The 12392-nt window shown below is 38.1% G+C and overlaps 1 protein-coding gene across 1 annotated transcript in view; it reads left to right on the top strand.

Annotated features, from left to right (window-relative positions):
- The window catches only part of LOC149975352 (solute carrier family 15 member 1-like), a 74328-nt gene that overhangs the window by 38997 nt on the left and 22939 nt on the right, over positions 1-12392 (top strand). The window contains exons 12-14 of the mRNA XM_090206949.1: positions 1435-1479; positions 2577-2609; positions 11619-11707. Of these exons, the coding sequence (XP_090063075.1) occupies positions 1435-1479; positions 2577-2609; positions 11619-11707 (167 nt within the window). The remainder of the gene's footprint in view (positions 1-1434; positions 1480-2576; positions 2610-11618; positions 11708-12392) is intronic.

Here is a 12392-nt window from a genome sequence, read left to right as displayed (position 1 = left end):
ACTACTCACCCTAACCCCTAGACTACTCACCCTAACCCCTAAGACTACTCACCCTAACCCCTAATCCTACTCACCCTAACCCCTAACCCCTAAGACTACTCACCCTAACCCCTAGACTACTCACCCTAACCCCTAAGACTACTCACCCTAACCCCTAACACTACTGCCCAAACAGCCCTGCTAGATATTAAGGATACTTTGTAAATACTTTGTGCACAAGAGCTGTGCCATAGGACCACAGACTACACCTTGGCAGTAGACTGAGCTGTGCCATAGAACCACAGACTACACCTTGGCAGTAGACTGAGCTGTGCCATAGGACCACAGACTACACCTTGGTAGTAGACTGAGCTGTACCATAGAACCACAGACTACACCTTGGCAGTAGACTGAGCTGTGCCATAGAACCACAGACTACACCTTGGCAGTAGACTGAGCTGTGCCATAGAACCACAGACTACACCTTGGCAGTAGACTGAGCTGTGCCATAGAACCACAGACTACACCTTGGCAGTAGACTGAGCTGTGCCATAGAACCACAGACTACACCTTGGCAGTAGACTGAGCTGTGCCATAGAACCACAGACTACACCTTGGCAGTAGACTGAGCTGTGCCATAGAACCACAGACTACACCTTGGCAGTAGACTGAGCTGTGCCATAGAACCACAGACTACACCTTGGCAGTAGACTGAGCTGTGCCATAGAACCACAGACTACACCTTGGCAGTAGACTGAGCTGTGCCATAGAACCACAGACTACACCTTGGCAGTAGACTGAGCTGTGCCATAGAACCACAGACTACACCTTGGCAGTAGACTGAGCTGTGCCATAGAACCACAGACTACACCTTGGCAGTAGACTGAGCTGTGCCATAGAACCACAGACTACACCTTGGCAGTAGACTGAGCTGTGCCATAGAACCACAGACTACACCTTGGTAGTAGACTGAGCTGTGCCATAGAACCACAGACTACACCTTGGCAGTAGACTGAGCTGTACCATAGAACCACAGACTACACCTTGGCAGTAGACTGAGCTGTGCCATAGAACCACAGACTACACCTTGGCAGTAGACTGAGCTGTGCCATAGAACCACAGACTACACCTTGGCAGTAGACTGAGCTGTGCCATAGAACCACAGACTACACCTTGGCAGTAGACTGAGCTGTGCCATAGAACCACAGACTACACCTTGGCAGTAGACTGAGCTGTGCCATAGAACCACAGACTACACCTTGGCAGTAGACTGAGCTGTGCCATAGAACCACAGACTACACCTTGGCAGTAGACTGAGCTGTGCCATAGAACCACAGACTACACCTTGGCAGTAGACTGAGCTGTGCCATAGAACCACAGACTACACCTTGGCAGTAGACTGACAGTATTTTAAGGCGGTTGAGATCCTCCTAAACTCCTGTGTCTCCTCCCCAGGGCTCCAGATGGACCCTCCAGGCCACCACCATGGACGGAAACTTTGTACGTGTAATTCAACCCTCAGAAACAACAATGATATAAGGGTTAGGGTTATTACTATTGATCAAATGATATTTGAATTCAATATAAATGACACCCAAGGACATGTTTACCTGAATTAAAGACACCCAAAGACATGTTTACCTGAATTAATCACACCCAAGGACATGTTTACCTGAATTAATGACACCCAATGACATGTTTACCTGAATTAATGACACCCAATGACATGTTTACCTGAATTAATGACACCCAAGGACATGTTTACCTGAATTAATGACACCCAAGGACATGTTAACCTGAATTAATGATACCCAAGGACATGTATACCTGAATTAATGACACCCAATGACATGTTACCCTGAGTTAATGACACCCAGGGACATGTTCACCTGAATTAAAGACACCCAGGGACATGTTCACCTGAATTCACCTGAATTAAAGACACAATTAAGGAAGATTGAATCTGCAATAGGTAAGCAGCTTGGTTTGAAGAAATCATCTGTGGGAGCAATTACTGGGAAATGGAAGACATACAAGACCACTGATAATCTCCCTCGATTTGGGGCTCCACGCAAGATCTCACCCCGTGGGGTCAAATTGATCACAAGAACGGTGAGCAAAAATCCCAGAACCACACGGGGGGACCTAGTGAATGACCTGCAGAGAGCTGGGACCAAAGTAACAAAGCCTACCATCAGTAACACACTACGCCGCCAGGGACTCAAATCCTGCAGTGCTAGACGTGTCCCCCTGCTTAAGCCAGTACATGTCCAGGCCCGTCTGAAGTTTGCTAGAGAGCATTTGGATGATCCAGAAGAAGATTGGGAGAATGTCATATGGTCAGATGAAACCAAAATATAACTTTTTGGTAAAAACTCAACTCGTCGTGTTTGGAGGACAAAGAATGCTGAGTTGCAGCCAAAGAACACCATACCTACTGTGAAGCATGGGGGTGGAAACATCATGCTTTGGGGCTGTTTTTCTGCAAAGGGACCAGGACGACTGATCCGTGTAAAGGAAAGAATGAATGGGACATGTTCACCTGAATTAAAGACACCCAAGAACATGCGTAACTAACTGCTGTTTCTCCTCCGCAGGGAATTCTCATGGTGCAGCCAGATCAGATGCAGGTGAGCCACTTCCCCTATCTTTATATGCTAACAACTTAAACTATACTAACTATACAAACCATAGACTAACTCTATAAACCATATACTAACTATATAAACCATATACTAACTCTATAAACCATATACTAACTATATATACTAACTATATAAACCATATACTAACTCTATAAACCATATACTAACTATATGTACTAACTCTATAAACCATATACTAACTATATGTACTAACTCTATAAACCATATACTAACTATATAAACCATATACTAACGCTATAAACCATATACTAACTATATGTACTAACTACATAAACCATATACTAACTCTATAAACCATATACTAACTATATGTACTAACTATATAAACCATATAGTAACTATATAAACCATATACTAACGCTATAAACCATATACTAACTATATAAACCATATACTAACTATATAAACCATATACTAACTATATATACTAACTATATATACTAACTATATAAACCATATACTAACTATACAAACCATATACTAACTCTATAAACCATATACTAACTATATATACTAACTATATATACTAACTATATAAACCATATACTAACTCTATAAACCATATACTAACTATATATACTAACTATATAATATACTAACTCTATAAACCATAGACTAACTATATAAACCATATACTAACTCTATGTACTAACTCTAGAAACCATATACTAACTATATAAACCATATACTAACTATATATACTAACTATATAAACCATATACTAACTATATATACTAACTCTATAAACCATATACTAACTATATAAACCATATACTAACTATATATACTAACTATATATACTAACTATATATACTAACTCTATAAACCATATACTAACTATATGTACTAACTATATATACTAACTATATACTAACTATATAAACCATATACTAACTATATAAACCATATACTAACTATATATACTATATATATACTAACTATATATACTAACTCTATAAACCATAGACTAACTATATAAACCATAGACTAACTCTATAAACCATATACTAACTATATAAACCATATACTAACTATATATACTAACTATATATACTAACTATATATACTAACTCTATAAACCATATACTAACTATATGTACTAACTATATATACTAACTATATATACTAACTATATAAACCATATACTAACTATATAAACCATATACTAACTATATATACTATATATATACTAACTATATATACTAACGCTATAAACCATAGACTAACTATACAAACCATATACTAACTCTATAAACCATATACTAACTATATATACTAACTATATAAACCATAAACTAACTATATAAACCATATACTAACTATATAAACCATATACTAACTATATATACTAACTATATAAACCATATACTAACTATATAAACCATATACTAACGCTATAAACCATATACTAACTATATATACTAACTATACTACCTACATATATATATATATATATATATATATTAACTATACTAACTATATATATATATATTAACTATACTACCTATATATATATATATATATATATATATTAACTATACTAACTCTACAAACCATATACCAACTCTATAAACCATATACTAACTATATGTACTAACTATATATACTAACTATATATATATATATATATATATATATATATATATATATATATATATATATATATATATATATATATATATATTAACTATACTAACTATATTTACTAACTATACTAACTATATATACTAACTATATATATATATATATATACAGTGGGGCAAAAAAGTATTTAGTCAGCTACCAATTGTGCAAGTTCTCCCACTTAAAAAGATGAGAGAGGCCTGTAATTTTCATCATAGGTACACTTCAACTATGACAGACAAAATGAGAGGAAAAATCCAGAAAATCACATTGTAGGATTTTTTATGAATTTATTTGCAAATTATGGTGGAAAATAAGTATTTGGTCACCTAAAAACAAGCAAGATTTCTGGCTCTCACAGACCTTCTTTAAGAGGCTCCTCTGTCCTCCACTCGTTACCTGTATTAATGGCACCTGTTTGAACTTGTTATCAGTATAAAAGACACCTGTCCACAACCTCAAACAGTCACACTCCAAACTCCACTATGGCCAAGACCAAAGAGCTGTCAAAGGACACCCGAAACAAAATTGTAGACCTGCACCAGGCTGGGAAGATTGAATCTGCAATAGGTAAGCAGCTTGGTTTGAAGAAATCAACTGTGGGAGCAATTACTAGGAAATGGAAGACATACAAGACCACTGATAATCTCCCTCGATTTGGGGCTCCATGCAAGATCTCACCCCGTGGGGTCAAATTGATCACAAGAACGGTGAGCAAAAATCCCAGAACCACACGGGGGGACCTAGTGAATGACCTGCAGAGAGCTGGGACCAAAGTAACAAAGCCTACCATCAGTAACACACTACGCCGCCAGGGACTCAAATCCTGCAGTGCTAGACGTGTCCCCCTGCTTAAGCCAGTACATGTCCAGGCCCGTCTGAAGTTTGCTAGAGAGCATTTGGATGATCCAGAAGAAGATTGGGAGAATGTCATATGGTCAGATGAAACCAAAATATAACATTTTGGTAAAAACTCAACTCGTCGTGTTTGGAGGACAAAGAATGCTGAGTTGCTGCCAAAGAACACCATACCTACTGTGAAGCATGGGGGTGGAAACATCATGCTTTGGGGCTGTTTTTCTGCAAAGGGACCAGGACGACTGATCCGTGTAAAGGAAAGAATGAATGGGGCCATGTATCGTGAGATTTTGAGTGAAAACCAAGGGTTAGGGTTAGGATTAGGGTTAGGGTTATGCTAACCCTAACCCAGCAAGGGCATTGAAGATGAAATGTGGCTGGGTCTTTCAGCATGACAATGATCCCAAACACACCGCCCGAGCAACGAAGGAGTGGCTTCGTTAGAAGCATAGAAAATCTTTGGAGGGAGTTGAAAGTCCGTGTTGCCCACCAACAGCCCCAAAACATCACTGCCTAGAGGAGATCTGCATGGAGGAATGGGCCAAAATACCAGCAACAGTGTGTGAAAACCTTGTGAAGACTTACAGAAAATGTTTGACCTCTGTCATTGCCAACAAAGGGTATATAACAAAGTATTGAGATAGACTTTTGTTATTGACCAAATACATATTTTCCACCATAATTTGCAAATAAATTCATTAAAAATCCTACAATGTGATTTTTGGGATTTTTTTTCTAATTTGTCTGTCATAGTTGAAGTGTACCTATGATGAAAATTACAGGTCTCTCTCATTTTTTTAACTTAAAGTGGGAGAACTTGCACAATTGGTGGCTGACTAAATACTTTTTTCCCCACTGTATATGCTAACTACACTAACTATATATACAAACTATACTAACTCTATATATGAACTATACTAACTACATATACTAACTATACTAACGAAATATACTAACTATACTAACTATACTAACGAAATATACTAACGAAATATACTAACTATATATATATACTAACTATATATGTATACTAACTATACTGCCTATATATACTAGCTTTACTAACTATATATACACTGACTATATATACTAACTATAATAACTATATATATATACTAACTATACTGACTATACTAACTATATATATATATACACACTAACTACACTAACTATATATATATATTAACTATACTAACTATATATACACTAAATATACTAACTATATATACACTATCTACACGAACTATACTAACTATATATACTAACTATACTAACTCTATAGGTTCTCTTGAGGTGAAGGAGAGGCGGACCAAAGCGCAGCGTGGTTATTTTGATTCATGTTTAATAAATCACTTCACATGAACAAACTAACAAAAACAAGAAATGGGAAAACCCAAAACAGCCCTATCTGGTGCAAAGAGAGACACAGAGACAGGAACAATCACCCACAAACACACAATGAAACCCAGGCTACCTAAGTATGATTCTCAATCAGAGACAACTAATGACACCTGCCTCTGATTGAGAACCATACTAGGCCGAAACATAGAAATACCCAAATCATAGAAAAACAAACATAGACTGCCCACCCCAACTCACGCCCTGACCATACTAAATAATGACAAAACAAAGGAAATAAAGGTCAGAACGTGACAGTACCCCCCCCCCCCCCCCCCCCCCCAAAGGTGCAGACTCCGGCCGCAAAACCTTAACCTATAGGGGAGGGTCTGGGTGGGCGTCTGTCCGTGGTGGTGGCTCTGGCGCGGGACGCGGACCCCACTTCACCATCGTCTTAGTCCGCCTTATTGTCCGCCTCCGTGGCCTCCTAACCACGGCGACCCCACTAAATGACCCCACTAGACAGAGGGGCAGCTCGGGACAGAGGGGTGGAAGCTCTGGGCTGAGGGGCTCTGGCGCCTCTGGGCTGAGGGGCTCTGGCGCCTCTGGGCTGAGGGGCTCTGGCGCCTCTGGGCTGAGGGGCTCTGGCGCCTCTGGGCTGAGGGGCTCTGGCGCCTCTGGGCTGAGGGGCTCTGGCACCTCTGGGCTGAGGGGCTCTGGCGCCTCCTGGCTGACTGGCGGCACTGGCGACCCCTGGCTGACTGGCGGTCCCTGGCTGACTGGCGGCACTGGCGGCTCCTTGCAGACTGGCGGCACTGGCGGCTCCTTGCAGACTGGCGGCACTGGCGGCGCTGGGCAGACTGGCGGCGCTGGGCAGACTGGTAGCTCAGATGGCGCTGGGCAGACGGGAAGCTCCGGCAACGCTGGAGAGGAAGGCTCTGGCAGCGCTGGACTGAGTAGCTCTGGCGCCTCTGGAATGAGGGGCTCTAGCGTCTCTGGACTGAGGGGCGGGAGCTCTGGCAGCGCCGAACAGGCGGGAGACTCCGGCTGCGCTGGAGAGGAGGAAGGCTCTGGCAGCGCTGGAGAGGCGGGAGACTCCGACAGCGCTGGAGAGGAGGAAGGCTCCGGCAGCGCTGGACAGGCGGGAGCACCTGTAAGGATGAGCCGGAGAGACAGCCTGGTGCGGGGGGCTGCCACTGGAGGGCTGGTACGTGGAGGTGGTGACGGATAGACGGACCATGCAGGCGCACTGGAGCTCTTAAGCACCGAGCCTGCCCAACCCTACCTGGTTGCATGCTCCCGGTCGCCCTGCCAGTGCGGCGAGGTGGAATAGCCCGCACTGGGCTATGCAGGCGAACCGGGGACACCATGCGCAAGGCTGGTGCCATGTAAGCCGGCCCAAGGAGACGCACTGGAAACCAGATGCGTAGAGCCGGCTTCATGGCACTTGGCTCGATGCCCACTCTAGCCCGGCCGATACGCGGAGCTGGAATGTACCGCACCGGGCTATGCACCCGCACTGGGGACACCGTACACTTCACAGCCTGCCCGGTCTCTCCAGCCCCCCGGTAAGCACAGGAAGTTGGTGCAGGTCTCCTACCTGGCTTCGCCACACTTCCTGTGTGCCACCCCCAAGAAATTGCCTCTCGGGCTTCCTTGCCAGCCGTGTTCCCTCATATCGCCGGCTCCTCTCTCCGGCTGCCTCTGCTCTCCTAGCTGCCTCCACCTGTTCCCATGGAAGGCGATCCTTTCCCGCCAGGATCTCCTCCCATGTGTAGCAACCCTTGCCGTCCAATACATCGTCCCATGTCCATTCCTCTTTGCACCGCTGTTGCTGCTGCCCGTTACCACGCCGCTTGGTCCTGTTGTGGTGGGTGATTCTGTAACGGTTTTCTTGAGGTGAAGGAGAGGCGGACCAAAACGCAGCGTGGTGGTTATTCATGGTTCTTTAATAAAGACACTATACATGAATAAACTAACAAAACAAGAAATGTGAAAAAACCAAAACAGCCCTATCTGGTGCAAACACAGAGACAGGAACAATCACCCACAAACACACAGTGAAACCCAGGCTACCTAAGTATGATTCTCAATCAGAGACAACTAATGACACCTGCCTCTGATTGAGAACCATACTAGGCCGAAACATAGAAATACCCAAATCATAGAAAAACAAACATAGACTGACCATCCCAACTCACGCCCTGACCATACTAAATAATGACAAAACAAAGGAAATAAAGGTCAGAACGTGACACTAACTATATATACTATCTCTATATACTAACTATACTAACTATATATACTATCTCTATATACTAACTATATATACAAACTATACTAACTTTACTAACTATATATACTATCTCTATATACTAACTATATATACACTATCTCTATATTCTAACTATACTAACTATATATACTATCTCTATATACTAACTATACTAACTATATATACTATCTCTATATACTAACTATACTAACTATATATACTATCTCTATATACTAACTATATATACTATCTCTATATTCTAACTATACTAACTATATATACTATCTCTATATACTAACTATACTAACTATATATACTATCTCTATATACTAACTATACTAACTATATATACTATCTCTATATACTAACTATACTAACTATATATACTATCTCTATATACTAACTATATATACTATCTCTATATACTAACTATACTAACTGTATATACTAACTATATATACTATCTCTATATACTAACTATACTAACTATATATACTATCTCTATATACTAACCATACTAACTATATATACTAACTATACTAACTATATATACTATCTCTATATACTAACTATACTAACTATATATACTATCTCTATATACTAACTATATATACTATCTCTATATTCTAACTATACTAACTATATATACTATCTCTATATACTAACTATACTAACTATATATACTATCTCTATATACTAACTATACTAACTATATATACTATCTCTATATACTAACTATACTAACTATATATACTATCTCTATATACTAACTATATATACTATCTCTATATACTAACTATACTAACTGTATATACTAACTATATATACTATCTCTATATACTAACTATACTAACTATATATACTATCTCTATATACTAACCATACTAACTATATATACTAACTATACTAACTATATATACTATCTCTATATACTAACTATATATACTATCTCTATATACTAACTATATATACTATCTCTATATACTAACTATACTAACTATATATACTATCTCTATATACGAACTATACTAACTATACTAACTATATATACTAACTATACTAACTATATATACTATCTCTATATACTAACTATACTAACTATATATACTATCTCTATATACTAACTATATATACTATCTCTATATACTAACTATACTAACTATATATACTAACTATACTAACTCTATATACTATATACTAACTATATATACTATCTCTATATACTAACTATACTAACTATATATACTATCTCTATATACTAACTATACTAACTATATATACTATCTCTATATACGAACTATACTAACTATACTAACTATATATACTAACTATACTAACTATATATACTATCTCTATATACTAACTATACTAACTATATATACTAACTATACTAACTCTATATACTATATACTAACTATATATACTATCTCTATATACTAACTATACTAACTATATATACTATCTCTATATACTAACTATACTAACTATATATACTATCTCTATATACTAACTATACTACCTATATATACTATCTCTATATACGAACTATACTAACTATACTAACTATATATACTAACTATACTAACTATATATACTATCTCTATATACTAACTATACTAACTATATATACTATCTCTATATACTAACTATATATACTATCTCTATATACTAACTATACTAACTATATATACTAACTATACTAACTCTATATACTATATACTAACTATATATACTATCTCTATATACTAACTATACTAACTATATATACTATCTCTATATACTAACTATACTAACTATATATACTATCTCTATATACGAACTATACTAACTATACTAACTATATATACTAACTATACTAACTATATATACTATCTCTATATACTAACTATACTAACTATATATACTAACTATACTAACTCTATATACTATATACTAACTATATATACTATCTCTATATACTAACTATACTAACTATATATACTATCTCTATATACTAACTATACTAACTATATATACTATCTCTATATACTAACTATACTACCTATATATACTATCTCTATATACTAACTATACTAACTATATATACTATCTCTATATACTAACTATATATACTATCTCTATATACTAACTATACTAACTGTATATACTAACTATACTAACTATATATACTATATACTAACTATATATACTAACTATACTAACTCTATATACTAGCCTTATTGCTTAAATATACCAGACTCCTCTGGCCTTATTGATTAAATATACCAGACCTCCTCTGGCCTTATTGATTAAATATACCAGACCTCCTCTGGCCTTATTGATTAAATATACCAGACCTCCTCTGGCCTTATTGATTAAATATACCAGACTCCTCTGGCCTTATTGATTAAATATACCAGACCTCCTCTGGCCTTATTGATTAAATATACCAGACCTCCTCTGGCCTTATTGATTAAATATACCAGACCTTCTCTGGCCTTATTGATTAAATATACCAGACCTCCTCTGGCCTTATTGATTAAATATACCAGACTCCTCTGGCCTTATTGATTAAATATACCAGACCTCCTCTGGCCTTATTGATTAAATATACCAGACCTTCTCTGGCCTTATTGATTAAATATACCAGACCTCCTCTGGCCTTATTGATTAAATATACCAGACCTTCTCTGGCCTTATTGATTAAATATACCAGACCTCCTCTGGCCTTATTGATTAAATATACCAGACCTCCTCTGGCCTTATTGATTAAATATACCAGACCTCCTCTGGCCTTATTGATTAAATATACCAGACCTCCTCTGGCCTTATTGATTAAATATATACTATAATTTGTAGGCGTGACATGCTCTTCCCATGTTCTGCTTCCTGTCTGTCAGACTGTCAACCCCATCCTGATCCTGGCCCTGGTCCCCATCATGGACAGCCTGGTCTACCCTCTCATAAAGAAATGCCACCTGAACTTTACGTGAGTTGTGTGACTGCTGACACACGTTTTCAAAACTGTCTCCTTTTTTCAAAACTCTACACGCAATTCCCAAAACTGCACACACAAAATGCCTCACATCTCCTACAAAATGTAACACTGCATTCAAAATGCCATAAACACATGTCAGAATGAAGCATTGGCATCAAATGGCAAACACTGCTTTCATAATAGTACATTTCTGGATCTACCATGTAAACACGGTTGTTCTAAATCTAAAGCTCCTTGGTCTTTCATAGGCTTATATCTACATTTCAATGTAATGTTCTACAGTGAAAGTCATCTGCTGAGAGGGGTAACAAGTACACTGTAAACACCAATACAATGTTCTACAGTGAAAGTAATCGGCTGAGAGGGGTAACAAGTACACTGTAAACACCAATACAATGTTCTACAGTGAAAGTAATCGGCTGAGAGGGGTAACAAGTACACTGTAAACACCAATACAATGTTCTACAGTGAAAATCATCTGCTGAGAGGGGTAACAAGTACACTGTAAACACCAATGCAATGTTCTACAGTGAAAATCATCTGCTGAGAGGGGTAACAAGTACACTGTAAACACCAATGCAATGCAGAGACAGAAAACATTTATTAGGCCAAACATTACTGTTGTATACAGTAGCATACAACAAACCCATAAACATATGTAAACCAAAAGTATATT

This window comes from Oncorhynchus mykiss, chromosome 18 (assembly GCF_057628025.1).
Source record: "Oncorhynchus mykiss isolate SJ-2025 chromosome 18, ASM5762802v1, whole genome shotgun sequence".
Lineage (NCBI taxonomy): Eukaryota > Metazoa > Chordata > Actinopteri > Salmoniformes > Salmonidae > Oncorhynchus > Oncorhynchus mykiss.
The sequence above is the reverse complement of the archived record's forward strand: the minus strand, read 5'-3'. Positions and strand labels throughout refer to the sequence as shown.